The following is a 20,695-nucleotide window of genomic DNA, read 5'->3' on the forward strand; positions in this document are numbered from 1 at the left end:
GTATTAAGGGAAAGGACTAGTTTTTACAACGCAGGATACTCCAACGCTGTGTATAGTACAAGTCACAAGGGTCATGTAGGCATTCAACACCGATTATTTCAGTAATGGGTGTCATCTTTTAGAATTTGATTCTACATACACTTAAGTGGCAAGTATTCACTTCATTTGGATTCGTATACATCCATATTCCTTTCGAAGGTCATTATTTAGATGCCACTATGGTTGCATATGGCAAATTCAATGTTAAAGTACGTTGACATTTTTAGACGAAATGAACCTGAAGATGTTATCCAGTACAATCCGGATTGAATGTCGGGTGCTTTGATGTCACAATGATAGCTACGCATATCGATAAACTATACCCTCAATTGTGACGATTTCACTGGACGCGCTTTTATGTTGGAAAATGTTTAATACATGGCCACCATTGTAAAGTCGCTGCGATATATAATTTTCGTCGGAAGTTTCTTGATGACAGTTAAAGTGCAGAGCATTCAATAATTTGGATTGAATCGACTTTGGTTACAGACAATTTGTGTTAAATTTTAAAAGAACAATTTATGTTTAATCCAAAATGAGTAAATGCGCATACATGACTCATGTGACTTGTATTATATAAGCATTGTCAATCTCCCTATTCAGACTGCCTCGGGACAAAACACGAACTTTGTTACTTGTGTGTATAGTAACCTCCATGATTCATGGAAAATGCAACACGTTTTAAGAGAGTAAGCATGGTGACTAACTGCTCTCGGTTGATCTATCGAATTCTATAATCTTCTGGTTATTCCATGAACATAATAAATGTGAGTAGATAACTGAGTGATTGTCTATATGTGCAATATTTCATACTCATTACCTTTCCGACAACTGAAGTTTTAGTGGAGTCTAACAAGTTGAAACTTGTCAAGAAAAAGGCATGAGACAATTTACAGTAAGTACGGGAACTGAAACTGGTTTGTTAAAGAAGAACCATTTCGATCTAAAATGATGTGAAGGCTTCATACGTTCAATACAATAATTTTTTACAGAATACCTTGCGAAATGTATTGTTCCTTGTTCTTACGTGTCTGCTTCTTTGCAGGAGATAGGAGCCTTTTTGAAACCGGTCGGCTATGTAGATACAACGCCAATGCTTTGAATCTTATCACGAGGTCCGAAAAAGCAGATGTAATTTTTGTAACTGATGGATCCATTAAAAAGAAAGGCTTTTCGCTGACATATGAGACTGGTATTTGTATAATTTATTAGAATTTGTCAAATCTAACTCAAGTGTTTGCTTTAACTCTAACTTGCGATACTGACCACACATCCATCATTCCTGATCAGGTCTATGTACGTGATCCTGAAGACGTTCATTATAAAGTAGTTCCTTGGTACTCAGAAAGTGAATATTATCCTGCCTATTGTAATCGCACATCTATTCGCAATCTCGAATGCACAAGTGACAGCAAAATAAAGAAGTTATAAAAGTATGATAAAAATTCTTTTATTATTTACTTACATATAGCTTTCTATTGAATTACTTTAGACAGTGAAACATATATGGACATTGTTGCTACTTGGAGTAACTGTTTATTGACTACTTTTTAAACATGCCCCATCAACGACTTTAAGAGTAATGTAAACAAAATATCAAGTCCTGAAATATTTGATAAAAACAAAAGTCAAGGACATTACTCCCACAAATTAAAGACTGAGAACCAATTACAAAAGTACAGAAGAATAAAGATACGATTCAAAAGAACAAACTGAATTGCTTTTGTAAGCAATCGCAAATAAAAAAGAAATTATTTGGAATTCGTGTAGAGCATTATGAAAGAGGTTTACCTCCTCTCTAAATCAGGAAATAGAAACTACCTTCTATGTCGACACAAAAGAAATACTACAAGGACTCATTGTTTCTCTTGCAATTGAAAATCCAAGGTTGCATTTAAACTTACCTTTATATGTTTTTGATTGTTGCAATCTATGTCGGAATCCTGCATACTACCGTTGTTAGTATTAAGGTGTCATTATTTTCTCATTATATATTGGTGTAAGTTAAATGTCCATTGGATGAAGTAAATTGCTTGTGTGCTGTTGTTCGGATAAATGATTCCCGTGTGAAAGGGTTACCCATGACGATGCATATTGTAATGAAATGGAGAGGCTGCTATAAACTTTTGTTTATATTATCAGCATTATATATAATTTATTTGTTTATGAGGAAGGTTTAATGGCCTTTGTTGTACACATGATAAGAGTTTAGACCTGCAAGTAAAAACGGCATAAAGTCAAGTGTACAATATCTTCAAATATGGTCAGTATATTAAACCTAGCTGTATATATTGTAAAAGTGAATGTCAATCCGTTTTATCCTTGAAGATACTCTAAACTGAATATCGCTATTACAAAAGCACTCGTAGTATCAACATATTTTGAAGTAGATTTACATTTTAGTTATCCTGTGTAAAACAAAGTTTCTAGCCTTTAAAATATTTAAGCTCAGAGTATTAGGTGTCGGGAAATAAAAGTTCAGACAGTTGTCATGTATGTATGTATGTATGTATGTATGAATGAACTTTTTATTAATTTATTGTAGTACAAAAATGTGGCGAATATCTGACTGTCGAGAGTGCAAGGTTAAACCTGACCTCACCTCGGTACCCATCACAGTATGAAAACTATCTTCATTGCATCTGGACTATTAAAGGTCCCATCCATTCCAGAATAGCACTGAATATACAATATATCGATATCGAAGGAAACGGTGATGACTGTCCTTATGACTTCATTCAGCTGTATTTGGGTGGGTACATCATACGGTATTCATTGTTCAGCTATGTACTTTTCCTAGATAAAAATATAACCTTTCCTTATTTTCGTTTACTAACAATTAAGGAATCTTACTTCAAGATTTAATTTGCTACAGATGATCATATTTTAAAGATGCACCTGTAAACCATTTTAATTTGTTGAGCTTACGGTATATGCTGACACGCACCTCTGTTTCATATAACTATATTATGTGTGTTAATTTTAATAATCATAGATTGTAATGGTCATTTGGTAAATATGATATTAAATACTAATTTCCTTTATGATTGTGGGTTAGTATTTTATGATGGGAATATTTTAGTTAACACATTACGTAGTTTCAAGGCAGTGAGCTGTACTTTTTAAGCAAGCTTGTTGATGTGATTTGACTTCACCTCATTGGTTTTCTTTAAAACAAGAGGCTGACCTAGTTTCTGATTGGCTGGTTGCTAAAGAACTTGACCTTGTTGACAATCTTAGATTGATCTAGAATGATACATCAATACCATTGGTATATCAGCACAATAGAGTGAACTTCATTCGGAATATCACTAGAACGCATTTGTAATACTCGATACTTTTGGACTTGTAATAGAGCTTTAAGTGTGTTTAGGTTTTCATTCACCATATTGTAATTTATTTTTAATTTTTAGTTTTTATTTTCAGGAAAGAAATTATATTTTGCTTTTTACCCCATTTGTTAATTTTCGCTCATTTATGTTACTAAGTTAGAATTGTAACACACCAAGTTATGAAGTGTTAAAAATAAATTCCAACCCCACTGCATGAAATATTCATGGAACCTACTTTGAATTTAGTCCAAAATTTCGTAGGGTTCCCCTGCTCGTTATTTAAAAAAAAAATTGTATCGTTTACTTTTTTGGGCTACTAAATAATTAAACTAAGAACAGAATAGCAGTGATGACTAACATCCTAGCACACATCTTCTTGGTGTATTATCCGATTTCAGTCCTTTTTCAATGTGACAAAACAGTTTGAATCAATACATGTGGCTACATTATTCCATATTTTAGGTATAAATTCACATACTAGACAAATCAGCTATTAATACATCCCATTGAAGTCCCTAAAGAAATTTCTCTTTTTTTCCTGGAGACTTGATAGCATGTAAAGAATGTAACCTGCACTCAATGGAAAGTAGCATTATAGTCTGAATAAAAAGTATGATGCTTATTGCGCCCGGCCTTTTGGCACATGCATATGATGACAATGTAAATAGGTGTGATTCGGACAGTTCTGGAAAAGTTCCTCGCTCTAAAATAAAAACTATTTAATTCAACTGCAGGTATTTCCAGAAAATGTAACATCATAACCGATGCTTGTAATTTGTATATGTTGTGTCAAGGTTAGTTACTAACATAAATAAAATAGTATTGATGCCTTTTGACTAATGATATTGTACTAGATTTCATCAAAATTTGTAGAAAATGAAACGAAATATGTGAACAACTAAATTAGTGTAGTGATATATATTAGCGATCTATACACTGAATTTGGTTAGGAAATTATCTTTGCGTTGTTTAACATTTTTCATCAAATCAAAACAGTTATGCATCATCACGTCTACATGTATCCATTGATGACTCATTCATTCCTTTTTAAGACGTTTTGTAGTTGCTGATTCTCTCTCTCTCTCTCTCTCTCTCTCTCTCGTTCTCTCTCTCTCTCATTCCAGACAATTTTACCAAATTAAATTACATTTCCTTCAAATAATTATTTAAGTCAAAAGAATTGTGTTTATGAGTTACAGATTATACCATAAACATCAAAAAATGTATGGTACATATATATTTTGGTTTCAATGAAATTATGACAAATGCTGATAGTGACTGAGTTTTATATTACAATGCAAAACAAATGCAAACACTAGGGTATTGATTGGGAATCGAAATTTAAGGATATGAGCTTGATATGTGAAATACTTAGAGTAGTTACGAGCTTCAGAGATGAATCACACCCATAACTACCAGTTCAAACATTATTGAATAACAGCGCCCGCCACACCAGAATGAAAGCGATCAACAAGGAACAAAAAATATATTAGACTAAACAGACAAGAAAATAAATAAAAGCCATTAATATATATGTATGTAAATAAAGTAAGAATACTGCTTAGGAGAGTCAAGTGGGAAATGGACTCATCAAGTAAAGTAAAGAGCGATTCGAAATTCTCCCAGAGAAAAAAATTGGAACAGAATATTGCAGATGTTGCGAAACTAGAAGTTACCACGAACCGAATTTTGTTTCCGTGTCTTGAAAAATATCCTTCCTTTTAAGTCACCTTACTTTAGGGGCAATACTTTTTCTTTATCGTCAGATACGAAAATATTCACTTGCAAGGTGTTGCCAAAGAACAAAAATATTTAGATGATTCAAATTCTGAAGTATGAGAATAATAGACACCAATGAGTTTTGTATTATCAGGAAGTCACTACAACTTTCCAGTAATTATCATTTTTCAGGAAGTTCTTTACTGTAAGTTTTTTACCTAAAGACTGGAAATTGTGGAACTTCATATTGTTATTTCGAAAGAAGACAGAAAATCCCCAATATGTATAACGACATACAATTTGTGTTCCTAAAAACTCATGGAATAAAGCAATAATTAAGTTATACCATAAATAAAAGTGCTTGTCAATTAAACGTGTGTTTATTTTCTGCGACAGCCAATTTATTACGTAATACAGTTCTGCTAAAAAAAAAATAAAAAATATAATAATAACATAAATAAAAGAAAATCATGTTTCGCAAAATAATCAAAGGAATAAAACAGATTATTCATGTCCAATTTAAAATCTTTGCTATCACACATGATTTAAGTGGAGATAATGATTTTACTTAAGGAAACAAATAGGTGTACTTGTTATGAAACATAATACTAGTACTGGAACTAGACATACCGTAACCATTTTAATCTTTTCAATGCGTATTTTTTGGTCTCATTTTCAGGTAACCATTACATACTGAGGACCAAGCATATATGCGGAAGTAATACTCATGGTTTGAGTTTCATCTCGGGATCGAACGAAGTTGATGTCATTTTCGTGACGGATGGATCAATAACAAAAACAGGATTTTTTTTGCAATACTACACTGGTATTTGTCCGATTTTTGTCAGTGTAATTCAGAAAGTAGTGCTTGAAACTAAAACAAAATGAAACTCGTCATCTTTCATTTGTATTCGATAATTTTAAAATGTGATCTATTCGATTTTAATCTTCTGAAATATCTTCGATTTTACTTAAATTGAAATACTCATATGCACAACAGTTTTTAATTTAATTACTTAGATGGGCATTTATTAATGCACAGAATATATTTATTAGTACATGTACAGATACAACTATTTTAAAGTTAGCCTGAAGTTAAGTAGCGCATCCACTGAAGTGTTATGAATGCATAATAATACGGATATAAACAATTATGGATTCAAAAACGCAATATTAGGGAATCCAATAAAGTTTGCTACGAACGCGTGTTTATGTATTTCTTTATTTTTTTATTTATTTATTAAATTAAGTATCATATTGCGGTGGGCACTTGACGGCTGGGACAGCTCTAGCTACACTGGTTTCACCTAATTACCCATCACCATATGACATTTACCTGCGATGCCACTGGACTATTGACGTGCCTATTAATCACAGAATTGTCATAAAAATAACCGATATTGACCTCGAAGAAAGCAACGACTGTTCCTTTGATTATCTTCAGATATATCTAGGTAGGTAAAATACCTAACGTAATATAAAATGTAGTTCAATACTGTTTGGCATGTAGATGAGAGAAGCATTCCAACATTTTAATTGCAAGAGAATTACAAACGATTTTTATCATTCATTTTGATTATTGCATGTGTGTAAACATGCATTCAAATACTCTGCGTGAATTATATGCGCTTCTATCCTAATGGACAAGTCCAAATGTCTAAGTAAATAATTATGATAATGAATACATCTCTAGATGAAAGATTTGTCAATTGCACGATATTCCAATAATCTCAAACAATTTTTGGGCAAGCTTTTTTGTGGCTAGAAAACACTTATGAGGTACATTATTTTCAGCCTAAAGTTTTAATCTGATCGACAACTACCATTGTGTCATTGACAAAAAGTTGAATACTTGTCACATGGTCCAAGGCTTATACACACCTGTGTATTAAAATTATCATTTGGTATGCATTTGTTTTCAACCCAGTCAAAAAGCCATGAACTCTCCAAAAGACAATCAAATTAGACAATTTTGATTCCAGGAATGAATTAAAGCTTTTCGTGTAAAGGTATCATAATAAAATGTCTTTTTAGAGAAATAGATTTGTATAGGGCTGTATCTGCTTGTTAGGTAACGACTACATTTTGGACACCAATCGAATATGCAGACAAAGTAATGAACCTCTGAATTCCATCTCGATGTCTGACGAAGTACATGTCATTTTTATCACGGATGGATCGGTAGCAAAGAGAGGCTTTTCTTTACAGTATCAAGCTGGTATGTATCCCCATTACAGGTTTATTACTTAAACTTTATAATCTAACATCAGTGAAAATATCGAATCGATTCTCTATCGTATTATAAATAGATTATACATACCATCTTCACTATATAGCTTTTGAAAGTTTCATCTAATTTAAAGGATATCGCATTCAATAGTTTTCATCTCGTATCGGTTTTTTAAAGACACTTTATATTAAAGGATATAATTTGAAACGTTGTCGTATATATATATATATATATATATATATATATATATATATATATATATATATAGAGAGAGAGAGAGAGAGAGAGAGAGAGAGAGAGAGAGAGAGAGAGAGAGAGAGAATTCATTGAGAAAGTATATATAGCAAGTAAGTTCTTTGAATTGCACCTGATCTTTGCGAGATTGTTCTCGCCAAGGACAATAAAACAGAGTGGAAAAAGAACATGACAAACGCCGGAGCAATAAGTCAGTGATAATGGTCAAGCGCTTGCTAGAACGGCACGTCTCTTTTCCAAGGCGGATGACGCAAACAAATAGCAAGTACACAATAAAAATAGAAACAAATATCCATATTTTGTTATGACGTAATCAAAATTAAAAAATATTAAACTAATATATACAAAAACAAAACTGTATACTTTGAACTATTTGCAATGTGGCATATTGGTTATTTCAATTTCTGAAGAAGACTATGCTTAGTTTAACTTGCCCACAGGTGACCAATTTAACTGCCGGAAAGATTCTGAGTTTCCTCTGACCCTTGCCACCCCATTTTTGATATTTGGACATTTATGTTGGGGTGTAGGGTCAGAGTCCATTCCTATCGAAAAGTTGCCGGCCCAGCTAACCTGGACGACCTTTCATCAAAATATACTTGCATGAAATCGATAGGAATATGATTTATTTTCTCAGAAACTGCGATCGTAGTATTCGTTATGTCTTTAATCCGCTGACAGACGAAACGAAAGTATATCGTTGATGAAATTTGACCTGGATCTGGTCATTTGCATTCCTAGTCACGTGACTAAACAACTCTCGCAAACTACATGTCAGTGACATCAGAGGTCATACAGTCACGTGATATCAACAATACACCATTTCTAATTTTGCTGTAGGAAAACAAATCGAACATATAGATCAAAGTCACGTAATTTTTATAGAAAAATGTGAAAAACATAAACTTCTCAAAATATTTGTTATAAAAACAATGACCGAAAATCTGTAAATGTTGCAGCAATTTGAAGAAAACCAAAATCACTACGCAGAGAGCACATGTCAATGTGGTAATCACGTGACACCAACAAAACCATCGCTGACACGTGCTTGGTACTTCTTGAAAATGGTTTTATCCACCCTGCTGCCATACCAACAGTTTTCTGGTCGTTGTTCTCAGAATAAATATGTTGAGAACTAAGTGTGCATTATATTTATTTACAATCATTAAGTGACTTCTATAAAATATGTCCACATTCTATGTACAACAACTTTGGAAATTTGTTTATATTGATATCACGTGACTATATGACCTCTGATGTCATTGACATGAGGTTGCGAGAGTTGTATAGTCATGTAACTAGGAATGCAAATGGCCAGATCCAGGTCAAATTTCAGCAACGACGTACTTTCGTCTCATCTGTCAGCGGATTAAAGACATGACGAATGCTACGCTCACGATTTTCGGGGAAATAAATCACATTCCTATTGATTTCATGCAGGTATATCTCGATGAAAGGTCGTTCAAGTTTGCTGGGCCGGCTAGCAAGCGGCTACCATAATGGTGTCGGCGAATTCCAACTTTTCGATAGGAAATGGACTCTACACCCCAACATAAATGTCTAAATATCAAACATGGGGTGGCAAGGGTCAGAGGAAACTGACTACCTGAAAGATAGCTACCCAGATTTCTGTCCCGGATAACATCTATTGTACTGTTATAATTCAAAGATAACAATAACGCGATTACAAAATTAATAATGAAATATATATCTAGGTATGTAGTATGTAGGCATGATGTCCCAGTGCTAGGCATCACTATAAACTGCCACACTGCAGATATCGTAGCGATATGGCTGAATCTTTTTTAAAGCTACGTTAAAAAACCATATCAAACACACATGTAGTATAGGATTAAATGATCATGAATGTGTATTCGTCGAAACGTTTTTGTTATTTGTTTGTTTAATATAATTTAATCAGAGAAGAAGTAAATAAAGTCCTTCAGACCTTACGTTAATTTTGTGAGCAATTAAGTAATTATTTACATTTCGATAAATACTCATTCGTGACCATTTAATCGTTACAATTATAATTTTCATCTTGCAATCAGTTTTAGGTAGCTCATAGTATTCTTTATCAATCTCTTCACACCTGCTCCATCTTGACTGGTCAAAGATAGCATTAGAGATTGGGTAAAATGTCGTAGCGGGTCATAGCAATGATCTGAAACTCTTTGCCACATGGTATGGTTTTTGTTTCTTTGGGAGTTCTTTGCGGGGTCGAGGGAGAGGCGACCAGGTTATTACATTTTTTCAACATTAATTTGCGTCCGACACATGTTGTTTCAGCTTTCGTGGTTTTTGCTTGATACACATTTGGAACTTAGAAAACCAAAAACGTGTCCGTTTTTAGTCAGATTCCCTGTGCTTGCGTCACATGACCATCACCTTCAATAACAGCTGGTGAAACATACTGTCCAAGCAAAAATCCATTAATTATAAATGTAGATTGGCTCGTAAAACATGCCATATGCTGTGCTTGGTTAAAGGGGTGAGAGTTGAAATGTAAGAAGGATTGTTTAATTACATTGTTTAAACTTCTAATAGGCTACTTTATCTGGGGTTGCAAATTCTGATCAGAAGTTACTGTGTGTGGCTTGTTTTTATTATTATTATGGTGTAAGGAACTGGAATAAACTAAATTTCAGCTAACGTGTACTGGCAACAAAACATAGTCCCAAAATTTACCAATATGTAAAAAAAAAAAACAGCAAAATCCCAAATGATTATTACATAACCGTTTACATACAACCGCATTGCAGAAAACTCGGTAAATTCAAAACAAATGGAATTATTGGCATTTAACGGTACCTCATTACAATAATGGATGTATGACTAAATAGAGTCAGCGCCAAAGTCCTACTTACTGGAACAAAATTATAGTGTCAGATTCTAGCTTTCATATTTCTGCTCCATAATCAAAGGTGCTAACAATAGTGGGTCACTAGGTCAGTAAACTAGAATGTTCAATAATGCCGCCGATTGTAAATTTGGTTACGATAGTTTCTTACTATTACATAAATGTATATATATTTGGAGTCATGACCTTGCTGTAGTCAATGTCCTGTCGTACCCTCGTTGTCATAAGCTTTAGTAAAGTTAAAAAGCTAGTATCCGACAACCTTTACAACATAGCCTTTATTGTGTACCGCCTATCATAAAATTCTCGAATTAGTGGGTATCTGCAAAGATCTGGTGTGTCGCAAAGGTTATTTTCGTATATTTGAATATCAAACCGGCCTACTCACAACATTGGTACCAGTTGTTTTCCTAGACATGTATACAAAATATTACGTTTGATCTATGCGTCTGCATAAAAAGTATCTGCCCATTTGCAAAACAAGAAAATGCGAGACAACATAGGAAGGAATCTCAGACGGCTATACTATTTTCAAGAGTATATCAACAAGAAATACATATAATCTCAATGAAAGGTTAGGTGTATCAGTAAAACTGCCACCTGGGTACTGACGGGCAAGATTTGTACTATTTTATATGGTGGTGAAACAATAGACTTAGAAAAAGAAACACATGAAATGACATACCACATATAAGGTCAACACAAAAGTTTCCAAACAAAGCAACTCAGCCAGACATTCCGTTGAGTCCCTCAAATTTTACCCACTGAGTCAAATCGCAGGTGGACTGAAAACAAACGTTGTCAAAAAGAGAAATATTAGATACCGTAGATGCGAGCACAAGGCGAATTAGGATTAAAAGAAAAATTATAGTCCGTAAATGTAATGTTCTGTTCAACCTTCCGTTCGTCAATATTTCCTATCAGCACGTTCGCCCTCATTCTCCTTTAATGACATGAAGTTGTTATTATTATTATTATTATTATTATTGCGTATGTACAGCATCATCCTTGTAATCTACACACATTCATGTGTTTTTTCCAGTATTGGAAATTACATATAGGAATGTACAATCTATAAGCGAATACTAATGCACAGATATAGATGGCGCCTTTCTAACCAAGTTCCCTCGTAATGACGTAGATAATTAGGTCACATTAAGCACTATAGCACTATTGTGCTTCAAGCTTTATTCCAAACTTGTTCTCCTTATACAGAGATATCCCTTTCTAGACATGTAGTTACTTTTTATGTTATTTTTCTTAACATTCTTTAGGTTTTATTAGTTTTTATCTGCTCATTATTTTTAATAGCTTAGCTTCTCTCTGCGACATTATTTTTATTATTCATCACCTATCACTCTTTTCCATTGCCTTAATTACCAACTTTAGAGAGAGAATCTCTCTCTCTTTCTCACTCTCTCTCTCTTTATATATATATATATATATATATATATATATATATATATATATATATATATATATATATATATATATATATATGTGTGTGTGTGTGTGTGTGTGTGTGTGTGTGTGTGTGTGTGTGTACATGTTCATTCATTCATTCATTTATTCATACAGTAATCAACTGTGGAGGAAACCTGACAGCCCAGAATACGACAGCAAAGTTGACGTCACCTCATTATCCATTGCAGTATGACAACAATCTACGCTGCCACTGGACTTTGGAAGCCCCTATCAGTTACGTAATTTTCATAAAGATAATAAATATTGACATCGACGACAATAAGGGATGTTCTTCTGATTATCTGCAGTTATATCTAGGTAGGTATCAGAAAAAGACATAATATTCCTTGCTATTAACTGCTTGTCTAGTTTGTTTGATGCAGACAACGTTTTTATAAACTGTTTCTTCTCTTATTTGTATGTAGGTGGTTTCTCGTTTCGTTTCAAGACGAAATGTTTAACAGTATTAATCTGATTGCCACCGAGTCAATGAGGATGGTTTGTAATGCCATAGTTTGCAATAATTTTGTTTACTCAATGAACGAGTGATTCACCATTTTATGCATGCCCTGCCCATCTTTATATTGTATACCAGTATACTTAACTTCCCATTCCTGACGATGAGTATTTGGTTTTGTTTTGTAATTAGTTGTCCATTTATTTATTCACTTTCTCATCCTTTAATAGCTATGTGTACATTTCCGCACTAAATCACGGTTCTTTATAACCGATGAAATAGTCCATAGTACCTTTATTCTCCGTTTGGATACCCTCTCACTGTTAGACTAATTTATACTTTAGTTTCGTGCAGCACGCCTTCTTAATTGACTGTGTCTTGGCACTTTTCTTCTTCACCTTTTCTCATCTATGATCGCGCTTTATTTTTCCTGTCTTAAGACAGATAGAACATTAATCTTCGCAATTACAATCTATCGACATCATCAGTTTGACAGTTATCCGCTTTGTAATCTTACCCACCACCACTACCCTCGATTTTTGTCTCGTTGAGGTCAGGATGAAAAATGTAATTTTGATGATCGATTTTGCCATGGTAAAAATGGTTCGTCCCTATTTAGGTTAAAAGCTATACCTTTCTATACCTTTGGATATAATACAGTTTATTTTACTTTTTCGTGAATCATCTGCATCTCGAATTTACGTCTTCATAATTCAACTTCTGGTCTTCTAGAAAATATATGCCTTCATTCCCATAATTTAGTAAGCACAATTCGTGCTAACTTTGCTCTTGATGATTGGACGTCTTCTCATTTCCTCGTTGTCTCCATTATTTACGAAAACAATGACAATATGAATACTTTGATGTATTTTTCAGTTTCATAATTTGTTCTTCCTGCTGTAAATAACAGTCTTTCTGAAATGTGTGCTTTCATGGTGTGTTTATGCTGAATAGACCTCCAAATCTATACGTAAATAAAAGAGATTTATCTATCACTGTAACCATGCAAATTATGACTGACGTAAATAAGTTTCCTTCACTGGATGATTCAACTGAAGATAATACAGATAAACTAAAATTTAAATTTTTTTTCATTTATGTTAATTTTTTTAAACAATTTTAAATGAACAATTAAAAATAAATACAATAAGTAATATATGACTTGTAAAACAGTAACTCATTATTATATTTTATTGGTGCACTAATTTACAACAAGCTTTCACTGTGATGTTTTTGTGTCAAATTTCAGATAAACAACGTTATCCCAGGACAAGATTTCTTTTGACTAGTTTTCCTGTATATTATCAATATTTGCCTTTTACTTGTCTTCATCCAAAATTACAATAGGAAATGTAAACTCATCTGTAGTATCGAAATACGAAAATGTTTCACTTAATCACATATGTACACACGCACACACACACACACACACACATATATATATATATATATAGAGAGAGAGAGAGAGAGACAGACAGACAGACAGACAGACAGACAGGTCTTTATGATAATCAAAAACAGTTAACTGTATGATAACAGATACCAAACTAATTTTAGTTTAGTGCGATGTTTATTTTATTCGCCACCTTATTTGCATCGGTTTACAAGTAAATAGCAACAACTAGAAAGATAGAGTGTGCATACATAAAACATTGACTGGGAAATTAATTAAAAAGGATGTGCACGAGTTCTGTTATTTGAGAACAAAAAATATACATTCCGCGAACTGGACAGTGTGATAATGTAAAGATTAGCAAACATATATTCACATTTTTGATAAACCACTTTTGATAATGCGATTTGTTAATGTGTTGCAAACCGTTTTCTTTTTGCAGGTACCAATTATACATTTCAGACTGATCGAAAATGCGAGAAGAATATTCAAGACTTGAATTTCATCACGATGTCTAATCAAGCAGATGTTATTTTTGTCACGAATGGGACAATGACGAAAACAAAATTTTCACTGCGATATCGTGCTGGTAATTCTCATTTACGCATTTACATAGATTTTATTGAAAACAAACTGCTGTAAAACAGATATATGTAAATTCGACAGTTACTTTAATTTCAATTACAATTTTAATCGTGCGACAATACCTATTAATTTCATATTTAATTTTATCACAGCTGTCAAAAAGTAAACTCACTTAATGATGAAATGAATTCATTGGTTAGATTATATAAAAGGCAACAAATTTTAAGAAGATTTGATGCCAATTTGCTCGGGTTATAATAATAATAATACAAGCAATCAGTACATTTCGTCTTGCATTAAAAACTTCGATCTACATTAATAAACGTTAAATTGCTCTGAAATCTGTTATTGATTTAATTTTGCCTTTCGAATAAATGCGCTTATTCTTCCTAACTTAATGAACGTTCTTTTCCTATTAGAGATAATCGGCATTTGTACGTATGGAACAAAATACAATTAATATAAACCTTTGAGTTTAATTTGCCCTTTATATTATCATTTATAATTGTAACTTTTTCTATGGTTTAATGTAAATTTATATAGGAAACTTGGAAAAACGTTTCACTTACCGATACCGACATTGATCATTTAACTTTTATTGTTTCTTACATTTATTAGGAAATGCCTTAATTTTCTCTTTACATCTAGCTTATATTAGTCTCTTTGTTTGTATATCATATTGAATATGCAATTTTCCAGCATATTCCTTTATTCCTGTCTTTGTTTTAGTGTCATATTGTGAAGGACATCTAACGGCACAGACATTTATATCTACATTGTCATCACCTAATTACCCCTTTCAATATGAAGACAACCGATACTGTCACTGGACTATTGAAGCTTCGATCAATTATAGAATTGTCATAAACATCACAAATATTGAATTTGAAGAAAACAGTGACTGCTCGTCTAATTATTTGGAAATATTTCTAGGTAGGTAAAAGAAAATAATAAATTATTGTAAAGTTGTATATGGATGATTTGAGCGTGCGTGGAAATAAAGCACACATGCTAATATGCATGCTTACTTACCTACTTTCTTCCATCCTTTTATACTTATTTACTTGTATACACTCACTGGAAAACAGCAAATAACAGAATAGCATCATGCATATGACCTTAATAAAAACATACATTTTCTTTCTGTAACTCTAGGTCTGTACATGACAAGAGTGTCGTCTTAAATATATAGATCACTAAAGCTTTGCGAACTTCATTCCTTTGCCCTTAGACGTGTAACGCTCGGGTCAGTCATATATTTTTCTCATTCACTTTGCTTTTTCAATGTATCAACAATAAAGATTCCTTCAACAATATAAACCCCGAAAATGTGAATCATCAGTAAAATATGAAACATATCTTACAATTGTTGGCAGCTAATAAATGTTTTGAAAAACGCAGAGTTTAAATTGCAAAAAGTGAATACAAAATGGTTTCCATAAATGATAAGAGTATTTTCATTTTTAACAAGTCATACTGAAAGGAATAATTCTGAAGCGTGTTTATATATTTTGCTTTTCAGGCACAAATGATACACATAAGACTCATCATATATGCAGGAACAAGACTGAGGTCCTGGCTTTCATCACGATATCGAATCAAGCTGATATCATTTATGTCACAGATGGAAAATTTGGATTTATATTGCAATATGAAGCTGGTGAGTGTAAGCTTCAATAGATTATATATTTGTCAGCTGTATAAGTCTTACGTATAATGGTCATACAAATCAAAAATATCAAGGGCGTAGTGACGCGTGGAAAAAAAACTAAAAAGCAAAATAAATATGTGTAAATGTGCACTGCATGTGATGATGATTTTCAAATTGTTCTTTCTTCCATATTTTTCCATTTATTATTTCACTTAAAGTGGTATCTGATATATATATTTGATACATAGAATACTTTATGATTTTCAACATGATACACCCACAAATATTATCCAATAGTTATTTGTAATTTAAGCATGTACATTTTTCTGGACACTTGTAAAATATGTTGTCGGGTAATACTTGTTTAATTTTCTACTCTTGAAGGACTATATATTTATAAGCATAATTAATAATTAATACGTTTATTTATTTACTTTAGTCTATATTTGTGGAGGCAACTTGATTGCCCAGACAACAGAAGAAACACTCACTTCTCTTAACTATCCGTCCAAGTACGAAAATAATTTACACTGCCATTGGACTATTGAAGCCCCTGTGAATTTAAAAATTGCTATACACATAACCAATATTGACCTTGAAGATGATGAAGGATGTTACCATGATTATCTTCAGTTCGATTTGGGTAAGTACATAGAAGTATCACATCTTATGCAGTAAACTGTTGTGAAATTGTCTTAGCAAAGATGACATTTTTCTTGTTTCCATCTTAATACCGCAATGACTTGTCGCCAAGCCTTTAATGGTACGTATCATGACGAGCTCACCGACGTTTAGTTTCCAGCAGAAACTCACATTTAGAGAGTTGTTTCTTGTTTCTGGACTTAAGCAATCCTTAAATTGAAACCTTGAATTGGTTGCAATATAAATATGTGTTATATCAAAAGTCGTCTTATAACAGAGGAAGTCCCCGAAGAAATCATGACTGTTACATTAGCTACTTACATGTGAAGAAATATATATATATATATATATATATATATATATATATATATATATATATATATATATATATATATAAAAGAATGCAGACAACTGAAACTCTGAAGGAGAAAAATGAAGGACTTACTAAAGTCTTAACATTTTATATTTGTCAATAAATAAATTAATCCAACACGATTTATATGTATTCTTATTCTGTTCCCTCCATTTCATTACACGTTATAATAACCAGCAATCTCAACAGTTTGTATTAAATAGCAATATTAATCAGAAAGAATGTACTATTATGATTTAAGAATATTCATAAGAGTAACATCAAAATCCCAATGACAAACGAATTCAAATACATATAATTATCTTGTGAAATAGGTAACCATATATGTTACAATAAAAATGCAAAGTCATACAAAGGTACTTAAATAGCGTAAGTTTTACGGAGACCCAATATCCCTACATACATGTAATCTATATATTTAGCTTTGATTTTCTTTAATACCGAATTTTACTAAATATTTATATTGGGAAAATGAATGTATATTTTCAAACATGATTATTTTAAATTCATTTCCATCTTGAGAATGTTAACATTCCCTATCACTTTTAGAAGCCAATTGGCAAAAAATGAATACAGTAAATATTGCATTTGCATACGAACCCGATGCCGGTTAAAGAAAAACAGACTGGTGTGCACCATAACCTTATTTATAACCTTAGATTGCACTATACATATAACACTCGACCAGAATAGTGCATATTGCTAACGGGTATTTAAGACACAATAAATATAAACTATCGTGAAAATATTGTGATTCGAAACAAATATGGAATGATTGTTATATTATTGCACTTTTAATTATAAATATATGGCCAAAAGCAACAAGCCTTGTGTCAGTCGAATAAAGGTAAACAGGCTTTTAACTGCGATGGGAATACGGTAAAAATTAGAACATGTTCAATGCGGATGTGTCACTACCTCAAGAGAGGGTGAGTTCATTATTTTACTGTTAAGCAAAACTGATTCTACGCAAAAACCCGTTATATAAATTGATTATTAATGTTCCAACATGCTTCCACATTATACATAATGAAAACTGGAGGTGCCTCTAATAGATGAGTGCCTCCAAAGCAAAGATGGCGGACATCGTAATAAGACGAATGTTGCACATACTATCAATCATACGGGGCATTCATTGGCAAATATCGTACTTAACAGTCTCAACATAACATTCCCATCTGTACATGAATTTGATAGAATAGCTATTATATATGTACTGTACAGCATTCAGACAATGTAAACAACGATGTGAAACTAAATACTTACCATGCTTTACATATACACATGACATGAAAGTGGTACATATATCAATACATCAAAACAAATCTCCCCAAACAGTGAATAATTCTATTCATGTAAAATGTAGCAGTATCTTATTATTTGTCTATATCAGTTAAATATGTGCATTATATACTCATTATTAAACTTGCAGACAATTATAATAGTACATTATATGCTATATTTATAGTATTGGAATTATCATGGTACAGTGAGCACAATAGTTATAACACTGGTATTATAATGGCACATTCTGCACAAACATTATAGCACTGGAATGATAATGATACAGTCAGTGTTATCATTATAGCATTGGAATGATAATGGTACAGTCAGTGTTATCATTATAGCATTGGAATGATAATGGTACAGTCAGTGTTATCATTATAGCATTGGAATGATAATGGTACATTCAGTTTTATCATTATAACATTGGAATGATAATGGTACATTCAGTTTTATCATTATAGCGTTGGAATGATAATGGTACATTCAGTTTTATCATTATAGCGTTGGAATGATAATGGTACATTCAGTTTTATCATTATAGCACTGGAATGATAATGGTACAGTCAGTGTTATCATTATAGCGTTGGAATGATAATGGTACATTCAGTGTTATCATTATAGCACTGGAATGATAATGGTACATTCAGTTTTATCATTATAGCACTGGAATAATAATGGTACATTCAGTTTTATCATTATAACATTGGAATGATAATGGTACAATCAATGTTATCATTATAGCATTGAAATGATAGTAGTACATTCAGTGCTATCATTATAGCATTAAAATTATAACGTTACATTCAGTGTTATCATGATAACATTGAAATTATAATGGTTGTATTCAGTACTATCATTATAGCATTGGAATTATATTGGTACTTTCATTACTATCATTATAGCATTTTAATTATATTGATACATTCAATACTATCATTATAGCATTGGAATTATACTGGTACATTCATTACCATCATTATTACCTTTTTAATTATATTGATACATTCAATACTATCATTATAGCATTGGAATTATACTGGTATATTCATTACTATCATTATAGCATTTTAATTATATTGATACATTCAGTACTATCATTGTAGCATTGGAATCATATTGGTACATTCAGTACTATCACAGTATTGGTAGAGTTATTGTTCTATCGACGCATCTTTTCCAAAGCTAAGTATCTGCGTACATAATATATGTGTTGTCATAATAACCAAGGAAAATTAGAACATCCTAAAATCTCAAACAAATAGGTTTTTAGCACATGTTTTGTTACTTAACGTACCAGTTCCTGTACATGCAAGACACTCTTGTTATCATCCTTGCTGGCTGGAGTGTCTCCCACGTCACTAGAATTCTGTAAATAACTTTCGCCTCAACGTCTTATTGATCTTTAACACCTTCCTCCTACTTCGATATCGTCATTATTTGTATTTTCTGTCTATCATTCCCTCTCTTGTTTTCTCTTCTTCGCGTCCGTTGTCATCCTCTTCCTCGTCATCCTTATCGTTACAACTAGTAATAGTGTCTAAAACAATAATAATTATAGAAACGACGTATTTCTCAAGGGTAAAATGCATTAAACTCAGACACGTAATGCCAAGCAAGCACATGTGAGTGTCGGAATCAACGAAATGCATAAGCTGATGTAAACGCAAAACTTAACAAAGAGCAACAACAGGATAGTTAACACCAAAAGAAGAGTATGGGGAAAATGATATAATAACAAGAACATCCCAAAAGAAGAGTATGGGGAAAATGATGTAATAACAAGAACATCCCAAAAGAAGAGTATGGGGAAAATGATGTAATAACAAGAACATCCCAAAAGAAGAGTATGGGGAAAATGATGTAATAACAAGAACATCTCAAAAGAAGAGTATGGGGAAAATGATGTAATAACAAGAACATCTCAAAAGAAGAGTATGGGGAAAATGATGTAATAACAAGAACATCCCAAAAGAAGAGTATGGGGAAAATGATGTAATAACAAGAACATCTCAAAAGAAGAGTATGGGGAAAATGATGTAATAACAAGAACATCCTTAATATGGCTCATCCGATCGTTGATCTGAAGGAAGACAGACGCTAAATATATATCTGTTCATTCTTAAGAATGTCTGCTTTGCGAATCTGACGAATACTACGCAGATCTAAATTGTATGATCGCTACTTTCTTATGTCATCAATGTGACGTCACATTGACATGGTGTCTCGTAACTTATGTGGCGCTCTGCTATAAACTGCCACACTGCATACATCGCAGCGATATGACTGAAAAAAGTGTTAAAGCTACGTTAAAAATCCAAATCATACACACACAAACACACACACACACAGAGTTTCGTATTTTTGTATAGGGTTAGATTTTAAAAGAAAAAGTACTTCCCCGGTTTTCT

The 20,695-nt window shown here is 32.5% G+C and overlaps 1 protein-coding gene across 1 annotated transcript in view; it reads left to right on the forward strand.

Annotated features, from left to right (window-relative positions):
- Nucleotides 1-20,695, forward strand: part of LOC149782287 (cubilin-like) — a 79,967-nt gene that overhangs the window by 33,284 nt on the left and 25,988 nt on the right. The window contains exons 10-19 of the mRNA XM_089933663.1: nt 1,085-1,231; nt 2,585-2,791; nt 5,770-5,916; nt 6,341-6,544; nt 7,162-7,308; nt 12,014-12,217; nt 14,192-14,338; nt 15,064-15,267; nt 15,857-15,994; nt 16,425-16,628. Coding sequence (XP_089789789.1) covers nt 1,085-1,231; nt 2,585-2,791; nt 5,770-5,916; nt 6,341-6,544; nt 7,162-7,308; nt 12,014-12,217; nt 14,192-14,338; nt 15,064-15,267; nt 15,857-15,994; nt 16,425-16,628 — 1,749 coding nt within the window. The remainder of the gene's footprint in view (nt 1-1,084; nt 1,232-2,584; nt 2,792-5,769; nt 5,917-6,340; nt 6,545-7,161; nt 7,309-12,013; nt 12,218-14,191; nt 14,339-15,063; nt 15,268-15,856; nt 15,995-16,424; nt 16,629-20,695) is intronic.

The sequence above is a fragment of the Sinohyriopsis cumingii genome, chromosome 15 (genome assembly GCF_028554795.1).
Source record: "Sinohyriopsis cumingii isolate HCF-2022 chromosome 15, ASM2855479v2, whole genome shotgun sequence".
Taxonomy (NCBI): Eukaryota; Metazoa; Mollusca; class Bivalvia; order Unionida; family Unionidae; genus Sinohyriopsis; species Sinohyriopsis cumingii.